Source organism: Mesoplodon densirostris, chromosome 16 (assembly GCF_025265405.1).
Source record: "Mesoplodon densirostris isolate mMesDen1 chromosome 16, mMesDen1 primary haplotype, whole genome shotgun sequence".
In the NCBI taxonomy this organism is placed as follows: Eukaryota; Metazoa; Chordata; class Mammalia; order Artiodactyla; family Ziphiidae; genus Mesoplodon; species Mesoplodon densirostris.
This window is the reverse complement of record NC_082676.1, coordinates 69366756-69385172: the sequence shown is the minus strand read 5'-3', so window position 1 is coordinate 69385172 and position 18417 is coordinate 69366756. Positions and strand designations below refer to the sequence as shown.

The 18417-nt window shown below is 49.1% G+C and overlaps 1 protein-coding gene across 1 annotated transcript in view; it reads right to left on the bottom strand.

Annotated features, from left to right (window-relative positions):
• The window catches only part of SLC24A3 (solute carrier family 24 member 3), a 481322-nt gene that overhangs the window by 28101 nt on the left and 434804 nt on the right, over positions 1 to 18417 (bottom strand). The window contains exons 9-12 of the mRNA XM_060078238.1: positions 14682 to 14735; positions 9682 to 9815; positions 7539 to 7699; positions 6508 to 6772 (exon numbers count right to left, since the gene is read on the bottom strand). Of these exons, the coding sequence (XP_059934221.1) occupies positions 6508 to 6772; positions 7539 to 7699; positions 9682 to 9815; positions 14682 to 14735 (614 nt within the window). The remainder of the gene's footprint in view (positions 1 to 6507; positions 6773 to 7538; positions 7700 to 9681; positions 9816 to 14681; positions 14736 to 18417) is intronic.

Sequence of the window (18417 nt, the reverse complement as noted above, 5' to 3'; positions counted from 1 at the left end):
TTTTGGCCCCTGGTCTCCCTAGATGGCAGGGTGGTCTCTAGGGGGAGATGGGGGCTTTCTCATCAGACAGCGCTGGGTCCAGTCCCCGTTCTGCCAGAGTCGAGTGCCTCAGTTACTTAAATTCCCAAAGCCTCAGTTTCCTCATCTGTAAAATGTGGACACAGAAACACTGAGCTTGAGCGTTGCTGGCAGAATTAAATGAACTATTAGGATAGGGGTTGGGGCAACATAAGTTTGCACGTTACTGGACTCAAAACCCTCAGAATCTTTCCTGACTCTCCATTCTTTCATTCCCCACCTCAACCCTGGCCACCTGCCCAGGGAACTCGATCTGTCTGCATCCACCTATCCCCATGGCCTCTCCCTGGACCAGGTCCTCCATCTATGACCTGGCTTCCTAAGGGGACTCCCAGCTCCCTCACCTGCCCCACCTCCATCTGCACGCCACTGACAGCCAGAGTCTCCGAAAGCAAACTGTTCTAGAACCTTCCACTGGCTTCCAGTGCCCTCAGAGTAAAACCACATCTTCCCACAAGGCAAATCACTGACTGGTTTGGCTCCTGTCTGCCACTCCCCCTACTTACACACTCCCCTGGCTCCAAGCCTCCTTCTGCCTCAGGGACTTTGCATCTGTGGTTCCCTCTGGATAGAGCTTGTGGCTGTGTCTGTCCTGTTGAGCAGGTGACCTCCCAACACAAATGTCACCAGACCCCTCAGATCACCCAGTCTGAGATCCCCTCCCACCCCACTCCTTGCTTTCCCATCACCTGCACTTATTTGCTTCATAGCAAATGTTTTCTATTTGAAATTAACAGGTTTGTTTGCTCACTATTTTCAGTTGCCCCCAAACTAGAATATAAACTGTATAAGAACAAGTGTTCTCTCCAGCTTGCTCACCACTCTGTTTTGATGCCATGAACAGTGCAGGGCACACATCACATGCTCCATACATATTAGTATCAACAGTAATGACATAACTATGAACAATCTAATCAGACGGACCAAAGGAAACTTTGTTTTTGAGAATCTAAGGGTATCCCACTTACAGGTGCACAATAAAGCAAAGAGAACACATTTGAAAGAAAGGAGGAGTCTCTCTCCATTAGCTGCTATGCATCTGGTTAGATTTAAGGTTTGGAGGTGGTGAGTGAACAGTGAGAACACTGGCTGTGTCTGGCTGGATTGCAAAGCAACGAGGCTGTCTGGGAGTTTTCTGTGAGGGGCTTTCAAACGCTGCACCATCCAGACACGGCCAGATCCTTGGATCCCAAATGCCTCCTGGAATTCCGCACATTCCTAAACCCTGCACTGTGGTGATAAGGGATGGATCCACCTGGGGCCCTCGGCATCCCCTCATTGACTTCCCAGTCCTCCTGATGCCCCCCCCCCCAGGGGAAGGGAGAGACAGACAGACAGACAGACAGAGAGAGAGACTTGGTTCATTTAAAATACACACCCAATCAAAGTAACAAAGAAACACAAGAATGGGGAGAGAAATGACTTCAATCTGGCTCTGTCATTCTTCAGAAGATAAAAAAGAGAGGAAAATGAGGTCAGAACTATGACTGCAAGAGATTAGCCAATGATATTGGTGAGAGAAAGTTGCAAGCAGTGTAAGTTCACACCAGTGAGTTCTGAGTTTTTTTCTCTCAGCTGCTTTAAAAATTCTAACTTGAGGGCCTCCCTGGTGGCGCAGTGGTTAAGAGTCCGCCTGCCGATGCAGGGGATACGGGTTCGTGCCCCGGTCTGGGAGGATCCCATATGCCGCGGAGCGGCTGGGCCCGTGAGCCATGGCCGCTGGGCCTGCGCATCCGGAGCCTGTGCTCCGCAACGGGAGAGGCCACAACAGTGAGAGGCCCGCATACCGCAAAAAAAAAAAAAAAAAAAAATTCTAACTTGACACTGGAAGGGCATGATATCTAGAAAACAGTTTTCACTATCATTAAAAATGATATGCTTTCTTTAACTTACAGCTCCACTCTGACACCAACAAAACAGAAAATCAGAGTATCATCTGCAACGAACCTTTAAATGTAATATAACAAATGTAACTCCTCAAACAAACCAAGTGATGCAGAAATGTGCTTTTTAAGTGATTTCGAGCACCAGGAGCATTCAGATAAGGATCGTCCGTATTTTAGCCAGTCGAAATTTCCATTTCTTTTTTTTTTTTTTTTTTTGCGGTATGCGGGCCTCTCACTGTTGTGGCCTCCCCCGTTGCAGAGCACAGGCTCCGGACGCGCAGGCTCCGGACGCGCAGGCTCAGCGGCCATGGCTCACGGGCCCAGCCGCTCCGCGGCATATGGGATCCTCCCAGACCGGGGCACGAACCCGTATCCCCTGCATCGGCAGGCGGACTCTCAACCACTTGCGCCACCAGGGAGGCCCGAAATTTCCATTTCTGAACAAAGGGGTAAAAACTGTATCCTTTCTTCCTTCAGCCAGTATTTCTGGACATTTCCCCATCTTTTGTTCCATTGTCATGTGGTCTAAATACAGCCTTCCCCGGCTGGTGGTGGGTAGGTCTATTCATTAATTTAACGAATATTTATTGAACCCCCACTACACCGCTCTGTGCTGCCACTGCTGAGGACATAGCAGCGAATTAAGAAAACAACACTCCCTGCTCCTGAACCTGATGTCGCAGTGATTATGTGATGTTTTCAAAATCAGCCAGAAAGTCAGGGGATGAAGCAAGGGCGTGAGCTTAGGACTCTGAGCACAGAGCACCCCTTTTGAGCATCACTCTTCCTAAAAAGCAGAGAACTTGTTCCCAAGTTATAGTCCTTTAAAAATTTATTTTTAAACTTTTATTAATTTTTATTTTTATTGAGTTAACATACCATGTGACATTAGTTGCAGGTGCACAACATAGTGATTCAGTATTTTTATGTATTATGAAATGGTCACAGCTTTGAGACCAGTTGAGACCATACTGAGTTACAGTCCTCATCAAGCTTTTTAGGAAGCTTAATACTGTCAGATGGAGGAAAAATCATCACTCAGTATTGCAGACCTAGAACTAAGTATATACATTTGTTCTAATTATATAGGCAATAAAAATGCACATTGTGTTAAAATGGAAAATGTAGAGAAAACAAAAAATAATTTCACCTCGGATAAACATACTAATATTTTGGTGTATTTTGTTTCAGTTTGTGCTCCAGGGAAGTGTATTTACCTCCATACACATGTAACTGTTTCTCTTTCTGTCAGTCAGTGGTAAGAAGGCTTTCTTCTCATAAAAGGTAAGAATATAAGTACAATTTATATGTATGTAGACATATAGATACATATACTATGCATAGGTATATATAATAAATACATGTATGCAACCTATATGTATGTTATATGCACATAAACATGTGTTAATATAGGTGTATATATTATATAATATACAATGTTAAATATGTGTAAATATTCGTGTATTAATATACACTATATTAAATGTATACAGTATATAGAAACCATGTTACATGCATACATTAACTCAATCATACATGTGCACAGAGTACATATATGCACATACACACATATACACACATGTCCTATATATGCGTCTGTTTACACACTCCCACACAGTTACTTACTTGTTAATTATACACACTCTAGTCAAGCCCTGGTGGCAGAAACACAGGGAACCCAGGCCCCTGCAGGATTCCCGTGGGAGGGAAACACATCCTCACCCAGTGGAGGGGCCTTTTTCAGGCCGAAGGAACTTGACCTGAGAGGGCCCTCAAGGGCCCTCTGCTGGCCTGAGGGCCTCCACCCACTCGCCACTGGGACGAAGCGGCCCTGCCCAGGGGAAGGCCTGGCCGGACACTCAGCCCCCAGCCTCGAATGGAGGTTCTGGGCCCGGGAACGGGGTTTGTCAGCAGCTGGTGGAGGACAGGGGGCCACACTTGGACAAGCCCATCCTCCACTTCAGAGGCAGAACCAGGCCCTGACCTAGGCTCCCTGGCGACAAAGAGGAACCGTGAAGATGGCTGGTGGGCCCCCGGGCCTGTAGCCCCCGCCACCCGCGGTGGCCCCTGGACCAGCAGCATCGGCATCACCTGAGGGCCTGTTAGACACGCAGAATCTCGGGCCACACCCAGACCCCCCGAATCGGAGCCCACCCTTTGTCAAGAATGCCCAGGTGAGAAGGGCTGGTGTAGGGGGACTCAGGATCCCACTTCCGGTCTCAGCACCTCGGGGCCCTGGGGTGAAGCCGAGACCCCTGGGGTGGCAGGACCACGCACAGCATCCCTCCTCCTTGCAGGCCTGTGTGTGCCTCCAAAGGACAGAGGGTGCCTGAGGTGGGTGCCTGAGCCCACACCTGCAGCCATGTCTCCCAACACGTGAGAAGGCCCTGGGGCCTCCACACCTGCATCCTAATCCCAGGGGCAAGGGGGTGGAGCAGGAGTTCAAGATACCCCGAAACCTCACAGTTAGGTCTGGGGTGTACCTCGTCCAGGTGAGGAACAGGGAACACGTGACCCACAGGGGGCCCTTCTGGCCCACTGAGTGATGAGGGTTGTCTGCCCTCACACACGTGGCTCTGATGTTTTCCTGGAGGGGTGCACGTGGGCTCCTGGGCTCCGGGTCCAGCACAGCGCCAGCCACTTACAAACTCGTCAACTGGCCTCATGGCTTCCTTCGTCAGGGTAAGACTTTAGCCAAGTAAGCACTCCTGGAGCTCGGTTGCGGGCTGCTGATGGTGAACTCTAAAAACATGGGCTGGGGGAGGCGGAATTCCAGGTGCGGCCCCCAAGGTCTGTGCCCCAGTTTTCACAGCCTGCGGGAAGGATGAACCACCAGCCCTAACTGTGCTAGGCTCTAGGGCAGAGCTGACCTTCAGACGGGCAGGTCATGATCCATCACAGGAGCCCTCGGAAGCAGAAGGGGAGGCTGGAGGGATGAGGAGTGTGGGGAGGACCAGACACAACACACGGTGCTGGTTTGCTAGACGAGGGGCCACGGGAGCAGAAGGCGGTGGCCTTGGGGCAGGGAGCAGCCCCGGTGACAGCCACGAGGAGGAGACAGACTCAGCCCTGCAAACACCAGGAACCCACTCCTGCCAGGAACCGAGTGTGCCGGGGCCTCGAGGAAGGACCACAGCCCTGCCCACCCCCCTCCATCACGGCCCTGTGAGCCTCGGAACACCCAGCCAGGCCACGCCGGACTTCTGACCCCCAGAACCCGAGCAAACCAACCAGTTTAAGCTGCGAGGCTTGTTCTCATTTGTTACAAAGCAGTAGAAAATGAACATGAAGGAGGGGCGGGGGGTCTGGTCATTTCATCCTTAACGTGTGTTTGTCCTGGGCGATAGGAAGGTTGCCAAGAAATGTTGCCAAAGGTGGCAAAATGGATAAAGAGCCAGGGTAGTTTTTTCTAGCAAGATAACCTACTAACAAGTAATGATTTAACTCTGGGTGGGCGATTCTGGAGTTTGGGGTCTAGGAATCTGGGTGGGTATTGTCTAGTTAGTTTTGGTCAGCCCTTGACCAGGTTGGGATCTCAGGGGCCCTGAGGGGGACCCGGCACCCCCCTGAGCTTTACCTGCTGTCCCTGGACACAAAGAGGGGCACAGAAGGACCCTGCATCCAAAAGTAACACACGACTCTGATACCCTGTGCCCATGTCTCACCATTAAACGGCCTTACACGTGGAACCAGCACTCCCTCCTGAAAACCTACAGCCCCCATCCATCCCAGCACCTCAGTGAAGACACACAGGCTAATTACGCTTCACACACTTGGCAATGAATGCGAATTGGACCATCACACTCTTTCTTGAAACAGTCAGAAACTTCTGGAAGGTCTAGCAGAATTCTTTGGGTTTGGTCCACCCGTTCCCCTAATGGGTAGGGCTGGGGGACAAGGCTGCGGGGACAGCCAAGTCTTTGCTGGAGGCAGCAGACGGGGGAGGAGGACACTGCCCTGGTGGCCGGGGTCCTGAAAGCTCTACCAGTCAAGGAGCCGGGAGATGCCCTGGGCCAGCCCCGCGGTGTGATTTAGGCACTTTCTACCCAGGTGTGCATCCCCTGTGGTGCCCACCCTGGAAATAGCAGGTCCTGGGACAGGTGGGGCCTGAACGGGGATGAGGGAAGAGCAAAGGCCACCTGGGAGGGCTGCTGGGCCCCCAGGGCTGGCTTTGCCAGGACAGCCTCCCACCAACTGCAACGGGGTGGGTGAAGGGCTTCTCCCCCGCAGCACCACGTGCCTGGCCAACAGGGTCACGGGCTTTCCTCCTTAACTCCAGGGGGCCCCGAGGAACAGCTGAGAGAGAGCCTCCTTGTGAAATGCCCACATTCCAACCCATGACCGAGTGTCACCATCTTGGTCATCTTTGGACCCCCTACAATAGAGTCTTACCCGCTGTAAAAATTAACATAAATATTTCTACGTCATACAGAGATATTTCCTTGAGTTTAAAATCAGAAAGGTCACCCCAGTCAAGGGCATCAACTCAGTGGCCTCAAAAGAGCTCCAGACCCCAGCCCAGCCCAGACGCGGGACCTCTTACAGGGGGGGTCGAACGGCGTGTACGGCCCTTCCTCGTCCTCCTCGTCCTCCTCATCCTCGTTCTCGTCGTTCTCGTTGTCCTCGTTCTCATTCTCCGTCTCGTTGCCAGCCTCAGCAACAACATCGTCCCCCCGAGTCCCGTTCACACCTCTGTCCAGGGTGCTGCTGGGCCCCATCCCGTTCTCCACCGTGTGCTTAATCGGGATTTTGATGGCCACCTCGGATTCCCCATTGGCATAAGCCCTGCTGTTTATCAGTCTTTGTCTCTGGAAAAAGAAAGGCACGTTCTAATACAGCCAGAGGGGCTGCAAGTCTTCACACCCAGAACACCAGCTATTGGGATATTTCCCAGTCAGCTGGCAAGGAGGTGCTTCCAGAAGACTCTGCAGAGAAGTTCTAAGGGACTCCTAAAAGTAATAACCAACACTGGGAGGAAGGATTAATCTTTATAACCCACTGGAACTTGCAGATCCCTTCAGAGGAGAATCCCTATGTTTTCCTATCAGGGTTCTGCTTTCCTATCAGGGTTCTTGATTCCCTGTGTGCTGGGGTGTTAACGTTCTCCTCCAGGTTGTAGGAATTCCTTGGTCCATATGTGAGAAAGCCATGCACATGTGTTTGGATTACTGTATCAATAAGGCTGTCGTTCTGCAGAAAGGAACACCCAGGAAAATTCAGGTCAGAGACTCTGCGTTACTTTAAACTAGGGTAACCTTGATTTAGCAACTACTTCTGTGCATTCACATCGGAGGGCTTTATTCAGATGGAAGATAAAAAGAAGAAGGTAGGTAGAAGGGATAGAAGAGTTTTTCTGTATAACTGGGAGCTGGACCACGTCTCTGGACATGTGGATGGAAGAGCAAGGACCAAGGTGCACAGCTGGTCCAGAGAGCAAAGACATTGGGAAATGGCTGTGGGATATTATTGTGCAAAACACTGAGGAAGGTGCTTCTACATTCAGACCAGGAAACTTTCTCCCCTTTCCAGTTTCCCACCCTGTCCATGGCAGACGGACTGTGCTTTCCCAGATACCTCATTGATCAACATGCGACTGGCCATGGAGAGTCGAGTCTTGGGGGGAAAGTGGCTGGTGATCATGATTCGAAGACCAGCCTCAGAGAAAGAAAGCTGGTGTGGGTAGGCTGACAGCAGCTCATCTACCATGATCACTGATGCTTTGCGGTGGAAATTGGCTGGGAAAATTAAAAACATAAAATAAAAATAACATTGAGACTAGGAGCAGGAAAGAGATATTCATTCACCTTCCTTCCATTCCTTTCTTTCCTGCTCTCTCTCTCCTTTTCTCCTATCTTCCTCCCCTCCCTCCTTTCTTCCCTCCCTCCTTTCCTTCTTCTTCCTTTTCATCCATCCAATCACCCATCCATCCATTCATCTACCCATCCGACCATTCATCTATCCATCCATCCATCCAATCATCCATCCACCATCCAATCAACCATCCATCCATCCGTCCATCCATTCATCCATCCATCCATCCGTCCACCCATCCATCCACCCATCCATCCGTTCACCTATCCTCCCACTTACCCATCTATCCTTCCTCCCTCCCTCCCTGCCTCCCTCCCTCCCTCTCCCGCTTCCTTTCTCCCTTCCCTCCTCCTTCCTTCCAACTATCCATCCAACCATCCATCCAACTATTCATCCATCCTGGAAGGGTTGTCATGATCAAAATTTGCAGAAGAGTTAAAATCTGCTTTCTACGGGGCTCATCGATACCTCTTTGAAATGACCTGGAACAATTTAAGAGTCCTTCACTAACATGGTGAGAATGAGTGATAACATAAGAGAATCCCCCTTTGTCCTCAAAGGATTCTTTTCCTGCCGCTCATATCTGTAGGCATAGGAAAGACCCCAATAGTCTTTAGTAACACTTTATGCCCTTCAAATGTCAGCAGTGCTCATTCTGAGCTGTTAAAAGCTGCAGAATTGACATTAGTCCAGGTGGAGGACACGGTGGGGGGATGCCCACGTTGCTGCAGCCCAGCCTGTGAGCAGGGCTGCCCGGGGGCTAGGGGTGGGGAGCTGGGCTCAAGTCCAGAGGGGGCTCAGGGCAAATCTTGCGTTAGGATCTGCTGGCAGGCCTGAAAATAACTTGCCTCATGGCCCCAGCCCCTCACTGTGGATGCTGCAATATGAGCACACAGCTCATGGGTACCTGGCCAAGGCCTCACTCCTGTTCTCCAGACCACTAAACCATGAAATGATCTCTGGAAACTGACTAATAATAGGTAGCTCTCTTTGGTTCCCTAAGAGTATTCCTTTCATGGTTATGAACTACCCTGAAGAGAAGAGACTAAATGAAATCCTTATGTGGGATGGCACTGAATACTCATAAGTCTTTTGTTCACCATGCATATAATTAGTGAGAAAAGTATATCAAATAATTGATTTTCAAATTCTCATATGTACCCACCAATTTCAGACTTAGATATGCATTTGAAAATAACCTATAGATTTTCTAATTTCTTTTGTTTTGCCTGAAAAGCAAACAAAATGGGACTGAGAAGAAATAAACCCACACATTTCAAGGGGAAAGTTAAAAAGAAATTAAATGAAAACTGAAATGCATTCTAGGCAAACATAAATGATAATTTTCCATGTTCCTCGAAAAAAGAAAATTATTAGAGAGTACTGTATTATCTCTTTGTGTATCAGCTGCTTCATAAGCATCTACTGAACGTAAGTATTACTTTGGGGAAAAAAAGGGTCATTTCCTCTGTCATTTTGCAGCTCGGAAACTGAGGTAATGTAGCCTGAAAGTGAATTTGGATGTAATAATACACTAATAACAACTATAATTAATGGAGTATTCTGCAGACTTTATCTCCTTAACTTGTTACAAAAATTATCCTCATTTTGCAGAAGAGAAAACTGAGGCTCAGAGAGGTTAAGGAACTTGCTTCATGGTCACTCAGTCAGAATGTGACGGAGTCAGCACCTTGACACCCACGGCCTCCTCTCCTTTACCATCTCCCCACCTTCCCTATATCACCCCCAGCACGTTTGGTCCAAGAACTTCCACTGGCTTTCGAGGGCTGCCCATCACCAGGATGAACCTGCTCCCCGCCCGATGCACCGAGGGAGGGAGGGAGGCCTCCCTGGGGGCAGGCACACCCTCTGGGGCCTGGCGGGGGACGCAGCCCCCTAGGGTTACCTCTCTTGAGTAGCACCACGGTGGCGTCGCAGTTGCTGCTGTCGTCGATTTCAGCGTTGTTGGCCAAGCCGTTGACCATGTTTCCCGTGCCCTTGGTCCTCCTCTCGAAGCACTGGTGTATGCAGGCGTTGTATCTGGACATGGCCATGAGCGGAAAGAGCCCATCAGCACGGCCATGCCTCCCCGGCTCCCAGCTCCCCGCAGCTCCCCGAGCCTGGACGCCTGTGGGGGACCCTGTGCCTTAAGTTATTAGGTTATTACGTTATCATCCTGTTTCCCCCAGAATATCCCACCTGCCCATTTCCCAACTTGAGAATATACGGTAAGTGACAAAAAAGCCAACATCACATAGATACATAGGGACACACTGCTTTCTCTGCAGAGTCTTCCATGTCAGCAGGGGGACCTCTGGGATTGAGTTCCCTTACTCGGGGTCTGTGCGTGGAAGGGCTGTTGTGAGACTCAGAGGGATGGGCAAGGTCTCCCTCCTCTGGGCCACGTCCCCAGGGCCTTTGCTGTCAGGGGCATGCTTGGTGGAGGAAGGTCAAGGCATCACATCCGTCTCTGCTGCTACCCCAGGCTCTGCATCATGGTCCACGTGTACAGGCAGGCTGGCTGTCGAGGTCTCTATCTGCCTTTGGTTTCCTGAGGTCATAGGCTGGGAGCCTGCGAATGTTTGTCACTGTTGTGCCATAATTCCAGGTCTGCTGCGCCCTTGGCTTTATGAAAAAATTCTAGGCTATGATTCTCCAGAACGATTGAGTGAAAAAGAATCAGAACATTGTGCAGTGCTTCTTCCATGTGTGTTGGAAGGGAGGAAGCTTAGTCAAGTTCCTAGGATGTTTTGGCAGGTAAATGTCCTGGTCCCTTTATCGTTGGTATTAGAAGACTCCCATAGAGGAATCCTAGGAAACTCACTGGTTTTTTAAATATTTATGACATTTATGAGATGAAAATAAAACTATAAAAATGATATTTCTGAGACCATTGACAATTTGAACACTGACTGGATACTTACTCGTATCAAAGAATGAGCGTTCTTTTAGTTGTGATCATGGCGGTTAGGTGAAAAATGAGTCCTTTAAGAGACATGCACTGACGTTTGGGTAGGTGAACTGACATGATGTCTGGGGCTTCAGGTCACGTGGGGAGAGGGAAACTGCTAGGGGTGTGGGTGGAGGAAGCTAGTTGATGGTTGTAGGGCTCCTGGCAAGCATGCGGGGTGTGTCATGCTAGTCTGCTGACTGCTTTGCACGGTCAACATTCTTCTTAATGGAAAGGCCTCCTCACTTTCTTTCTCTCCCCTCCTGATGGGGCTCTAGGGGAGACGTGGTATTCCTGGCATCTTGACTCAGAATCCACTTTCCCCACAGAAATACTGACTCGCCTGGGTGTTTGCTTTAAAAGTTAACAACTGTGTGTTATACATTTATTTGGATTTGGATAATAGGATAATAATACCATGTATCGTATTATTATAAGCGCTTTCTTGGAAGCAGATATTGGTTAATTACTTAACTCTTCCATCATGTTCCATCCTACACACACCCTTTCAGGTAGGAAGCATTGTTCATTCGGTTTTTAGAAACAGAAACTGAGATGCAAAATGACTGAATCACCTGGCCCAGGTCCCATGGCCGGGGCTGCACAGGAAGCACTTGATCTTAACCACCAGACCACACTGCCTCATCTGGGGAACGAAACCCCAGAGAAGTGAGTGACCCAGCAGTACAGAAATCAACCCTCGCTGAGGCCGGGTATGCCTCAGGCTTCGGTAAGGTTTCTACCTGTTGGGCCAAACTGGAATTACTTTTTGACCTTCAGACAGAATGTTTAAAGTTATTTTAAAGCCATCTACCCAGGAGGCAGCTGATGATTCTAATACATGTTGTTTTTAACGGCTGCTGCTCTGTTTTATATTTTTAATTGAATGTTTTAAATTTTGTGCTTGCACCCTGAAGCTATTTTATTGTGAAGCATGCAATTTTATAAATCAGATTTTATAAAACCCAGTGATTAAAGCCTCTGATTATGGAGCGGGATGGCTAAAGAGCAGAGATTTCAATTTAGAACTTAGGACTAGAATTTATGCAGAAAATTCCACGAGCGCAGTAGCTGCCTTTCCCGTCTATTTGTATCCTGCTGGTCTGAACAGCTGGGAGGTTGGTAAAGCTGAGGCATCAGCAGAAACACACCTCATTAGCTTTCACACTGGGCATGGTTTGGGGTAGGGAGATCGTTCACTGTGTTATCTTTATGTCCACGTGCCCCGCCGGCAACTCACGGGCATTACGATGGCTCAGTAGAGGGGTACTGTGGTCACAGAATGCACACTAGCAAAATTCCTCAATCTTCCTTCTTTTTAGATGAAAAACACTTTTTGAAGACCTCCTTATTCCGTGTAGCCCCTGGTGAATTCAGTATGGGACATGCTTTCATCTAAATTCAGATTTAAAACCCTAGATCCACGTTGGGCTTATAGCAGACACTCAGTCAATTCTCTGGAATAATTGACGGATTCCCTTTTCAAAAGGGAATATGAGAGCTCTTGACTCTTTGGGGTCTCAAAGCATCAAAATGTTAAAAAAAAAAAAGGTGAAATAAAAAATGCTGAAAGAAGACGTCTATTGTTGAGGTTTCCTGACTGTGGCACCGATTCCCTAGTAGTTTTGTTCTTTGAGAGAAAGAGGAACAAGTTGGCTCGTTCCATCTTTAAAGGCTTTTCCTTGGAATCTAGAAACTGTGGAACACTTTTGGGCCAGCTCTGGTTTTCATGGGAGCTGATGTATTGGGATGCTTAAATGCAAGGTGATTTGTGGTAAAAGTATCTGGTTTCTTTGTTTGCTACCTCATGGTAACCCCACACCAGGATAAGTTTGGGTAAGGTCCTATTCTATCTGTAGAAATGTCCTCTTCCAGTCACATGACCCAGTTACTGGGTCCACACTGACTGTGGGACAGCTCCTGAGGTGGAAACTGGGTGCTATATTTAGTGGAATGTCAGCAGATGGCTTACGGCCCACCCTGGCCATCGGTCAAGCCAGCTCCTACCTTCACTGTTCCTGTGATGTTTGTCAATGGCCACACTGATTTCTCCCAACGGGCTCTTGGCCACCAGAATTAATCTTTGTCAGGCCTCAACAGCAAGGAAAACTTGACATGTCCATTGCAGACTGCTACCTGATGGGTCCAAATGGGCAGTTTCTGAGAGCGGTCTGCTGTCCTGCCCCCTACAGAAGGTGATCACTCCTGCAGTCACATAGGCTGGGGAGAGTATGGACTAACTTAGAGCAAAAGGAACAGCTCCCGTGGGGCAGGAATCTTCAGCACAGAATATCTCTGCACCATTGACAACCTCCTCAACTCCATGGCACTCAGCAAAAAGATGAGCTGGCAGGTTTCAACCACGGTGCTTACATTTTACATTAGAGTACAGGAAACATCAGCGACATAACTCTTGATACAGGTGGTAAGCTGTCCAGACTCCAAGGGGAACAAGAACGCATAATGTGGTGGTTTTAAAATACATCCACACATTCTGTGACACTCCTCTCTTCAAAAGGCAAAGTAGGGCTTCCCTGGTGGCGCAGTGGTTGAGAATCTGCCTGCCAATGCAGGGGACACAGGTTCGAGCCCTGGTCTGGGAGAATCCCACATGCCGCAGAGCAACTAGGCCCATGAGCCACAACTACTGAGCCTGCGTGTCTGGAGCCTATGCTCCGCAACAAGAGAGGCCGCGATAGTGAGAGGTCCGCGCACTGCGATGAAGAGTGGTCTCCACTTGCCACAACTAGAGAAAGCCCTCACACAGAAATGAAGACCCAACACAGCCAAAAATAAATAAATTAATTTAAAAAAATTACTCCTCAAAAGGCAAAGTAGACCCGTTGAGTGAGGATTGGACTGAGTGACTCTTTTCTAATACACAGAACACGGCAGTAGAGACGGTGTGTGACTTGTGAGACCAGATCATAAAAGCTGTTGCTGGGTCCTTCCTGCTCTCTCTTGAATCACCTGCTCTTTTGGAAGCCAACTCCCAGGTGTGGGGACGGCAGAGTGGCCCTGAAGAGAAGCCCACATGGTGAGGAACTGGGGCCTCTAGCCAACGACCAGTATCTACTCATCAGCAGCATGAGTGGGCCGTCTTGGAGCCCCAAACAGATGACAGCCGCCCTGGACAAGCTCTTACCTCTCATCCCATGAGAGCCCCTGAGCTAGCTCCCTCCAGTTCAACTGCTCCTGGATGTTTAACTCTCAGAAACTGTACGAGATAATACACGTTTGTGGTTTTAAGCCATTAAGTTTTGTGGTCATTTGTTAAGCGGCAATAGCTGACTAATACAACACGAATAACGGAAGTCTGCAGATATTTGATCCATGGTTTTAGTTATCTCTTATCCAGCTCTGGTCCCATCTTCCCTCCACCTATATGGAAACATAACACTTTGAGCTTTACCTCCTCTCTTGTTATGAAAGTGACCGAAAAAACAGCCAAAAGCTAGGCTGCCAGGTCCTGAAGAGGGGCAAGGGTTTGAGAGATTTCTCAAATGAAACCATGAAGCTTTGATTCTATCATACATTTGGGTTGGAAGGGTCTATGCTTTTGCTATAAGTCGAGATTGCATTGATTCCTAGCAGGCTGCCCAGGGAGCCAAGTGAGCCTCTGATGACAGGTACCCGCCCTGTCCCCTGTTCCTTTGTCCACATTATCACATAATGCTGACAGTAGGAAAGAGGTTGGTTTTTGGGGTTTTTTTTGTGTGTGTGGTAAGCGGGCCTCTCGCTCTTGTGGCCTCTCCCGTTGCAGAGCACAAGCTCCGGATGCGCAGGCCCAGCGGCCATGGCTCACGGGCCCAGCCGCTCCACGGCATGTGGGATCCTCCCGGACCGGGGCACGAACCCGTGTCCCCTGCATCAGCAGGCGGATTCTCAACCACTGCGCAACCAGGGAAGCCCAGGAAAACGTTTTGGGAGACAAACTAAGAAAGTATTTTACTTACTTCATTATGACAATGTAGATGAGATACATCAGCACGAGGACTAAAGACTCCCACCTGTGGACAAACCAAGAATGGTCAGTTAACAGAAGCCGCCCTAGACAGATGTGCCATAGTCCAGGTCCTCTCAGACACCTGTGTGATGTGAACGGCAGCTCACCTGCCAAGCATGGCAGGCATGAAGCAGACGTGCAAACAAGTTCCACATATTTCCTGGTCTGCAGACATTTCCTAGGCTGTATCCAGGTTTTCAGGATCTTTCTCTTCCTCCCCTACTTGAAAGGAAAATGCTCCCTCTTCTCTGTTATTCCCTCACCCCAAAGAATATTTTGAACCCAGCAAACCTTCTATAATGCAGCTGAATATAGGGGTATGTGTATAAATCTGACCACAGCTTAATCATTCACTGAAACTATTCAGATACAGTTACAAAGGGCAAACTAGAGGAACTGATAAGGGCAACCGAGGGATTGTTAGGTACATCAGAGCAAGGCATGTGTAGAGAGAGGGAGATGGAGAGGGAAAGGAAGAAGAGTTGGGGGGGAGGGGAGAGAGGGAGGGAGGGACAGAGCGGGAGAGAGACAGACACCTTGGGCAGGGAAGGTGCTAGCAGGAAGGATGAGCATGAATGAGTGGGAAAATGGTCAAGAGAAAGAAAGAAAGAAAAATAATGAAACCTTCTGGAATGTACCTTGAACTTCTGATACTTTGAATATTTCCTCTATTTTCTTTATTTTAGTAACTTTCAGTTAAAAAGCAAGGGAACTTGACTTCTAGGTTCCCCTTTAGCTGTAGAATTTAATTAGTTAATTGAGGGAGTAATTTTGGCTTTAAGGTTCCTGGAGGATGGTCTATGAAGAAATTCTAGGTTATGGCGTTCCTTCGCTTTTTCAAGTTCCATGTCTGGAAACTGATCCTGGGGAAATATGTGATCAAATGTAAAGAGGAGGCACACAGCGTTTTCGTTGCAGTGCTGTTTTATAAAATTGAAGTTTTGGAAAGAAGCAAGGCGGTTATCAGATGAAGGATCGGGAATGTGAGTTATGGCACGTCCACAGGGCAACGAGCTACCATGCGTTGGCTGAGAACGATTCTGCAGATATGCACAGCCACAGAGATGGTCCTCTGTCATCCTGTTCAGTGTTTCTGCAGCATCGGAAGTTGATTGCCCACCCTCTTCATAAGACACTCTCTTCTCCTGACTTCTGAGGGCCACACTCCTGGTTTTCCTCCTGTCCCCTAATTTCTTCTCCCTCCTTTTGCATCCCCTCCACTTCTTCAGTGTGATCTCTAACATTCTCTCTAGGTGATGTCCTCTTGTCCTATTTCTGGAAAACCAACAGACACGTCCACGTCACACTTCTCCCCGCTCCAGGTTCAGGATCCACTTGTCAGTACAGCCTCTCCACGTGGCGTCTAGATGCAGGTCGGAACAGAATTCCTAATTCCTACGCCCCAGCTTCGTGTTCTCCAGGGCTTTGTCATGTCAGTGAACTGCACAGTCAAGCCCCACATCTGGAAATAAAAGGGGAGCCCTTCTCTACCCCCCCATGCCCATCGGGACTCTGTGTCCAAAATATCTCTGGAATTGTGGGTGTGTGCCCGCTCCACTGTTACCTCCCTCCCCCACCTTAATTTCAGCCTCTGAACTGCCTTCCTCAATGTTTCTGGATCCTGTCATTCTTCTGCTTAAGACTCTTCAATTGCTTCCCAAGAGTCTTGAGAAAAAAATCAAAGGTGCCCCTCCCTGCAAAACCCGGTTCTTTTTCCTTCTTCCCCCAATCCTCTTGTGTCCCAACCTGGCCTCCTTTCATTTGCACATGGCAAGTTCCTTCCTTCTCCCCAGAGCCTTTGCACTTAACGTCCCCTCTGCTTTTCCCTTCACTCCTTCGCTGGTCCCTTGCATCCTGCAAATGTCAGCTTAAACGTCACCTCCTCCAAGAAGTCTTCCCTGCCTACTCCTCCTTCACTTTCTGTTTGTGTTCTTTAAACCTCTGACCAGTCTGGGATTATCTTCTTTATTTACTTATTCACATTTAAGGCCTGTTTCTAGCAGTCGCTCGACACCACTCCTCACATCTGATTCCCGCCTCAGCGATCTGGTTTCTCCTTGGATCAGCCTGCCTGACAGAGTGCCCCCGAAGCAGGCACCCCTCCCTCCCCAGCACAGAGCAGCGCTCAGCTCATCTGCACAGGTGAGACTTCTTGAAATGTCAATTTTCAGTTGCAAGACACCTCCAAGGGGCCTGAGTGTGGTCCTTATCTCATTGAAACCAATGTACACGTGGCATAAACATAACTGGGAAAAGCGAATTTTTATTCCAGCTTTATTCTGAAGGAAGAGATACCCAAGAGCTGGAGGGAAGTCATGTGATTGCTTAGATGCATTTTTACAGACTTGGTGAGGGGTCATTGGAAAACAAGCCAACGTCAAAGAGACATCCCCATGAGGCTGAATTACGTCCAGCACTTGGTGAACAGGTATATTTATACTCTCTCATTCCTTTGTATCTTTTTGATTTTTTAGTCAAAGCAAGCCCTTCCATTGCAGTATCTGAGTAAGCGTCTCTGCCGTCACATTTCAGGGATGCCTGTGGCGGCGGGGCTCCCTCTCCTGATGGCCTTTCAGGTTTGCCTTGTTGGCACCCAGACTCAGGGCCCACCCAGTGCCTCCTCCTCAAGTGAGGCTCTCTGAGGCCCCTCTGCTTTTCGGCCTGATTCCGTGTTTGAGCATCAAGTCTTGGCTTCCTGCTCTTTGGTGTCGCCCCCCCACCTCCTGCCCCCGGGGCCATGAGTATCTCCAAATGACACCGTGATGACATGTCTGCTCCCCCTAGTCTCAGACATCCCCAAGGCCACGGCCGAATTGGGTTTTGCATTCTGTGTCCAGTTCTGGAACGGAGGCTGGCAGCCAGGAGGTGCTCAGGAATGAACAGTTTGGGACTTGAAGTGACTCCAACTGCAGACCCTGATGTCACACACTCTTCCCATCTGCCGCTCTCGGCCACAGCCCGCCACTGTCCTCCAAGGACCTGGACTTGTGTGATCTGGGTGCACTCTTCCCTTCCCACAAACTTCCACTCTGAACCACCTACAACTGGCCCTGGGTTCTCCTGCCAGAGATTGTTCTTTTCCGTGTTGGAGGGCTACGCCCTGTCATCCCCCCACCCCTCGCCCAGAGGGCACGTCTCCACTTCCTAAACAGGGTCCAGAACCACGAAAGCCGGTCTCCAACATCATGCAGATGGACACTGTCCAGGTCGCGTCCCAGGCTCTCCTTTCTCCCCCAAAGTCACGACTCGCTCAAAGAAGAGACAAGAACAGCACCCTGCGTCCTTTCGTTTTCTTGTCAGGCCTTCAGACTCACTGAAGACACATTCTGAATGCCTTCTGGCAACAGTGGGGGTCTTGCTGGGCAGGGTGAACACATACCCTACTAGGTGGATCTCTGATGCTATCTATGTCAGACGTCTTTTGGGGCAGGTATCTGATGAAAAAGCACCCGACGGGTATTCCCCTGCCTCTTCCTGCTAATGGAATCCCACTATGTTGAGGCAGTAACTGGGGACCCTTGATCTCAAGGAGGGTGGGATAAATGATTGGTCTAAAGTTGTCATTCTATTCCCCCCTGGACACTTATTGGTCAAAGCAGACGCAGTTGTGACCAAAGAGATATAAGGTGGAAAGGTGTTCAATGAAACGACATAGCCCCTTCTTCTTCCTTCTTGCCTTCAATCCA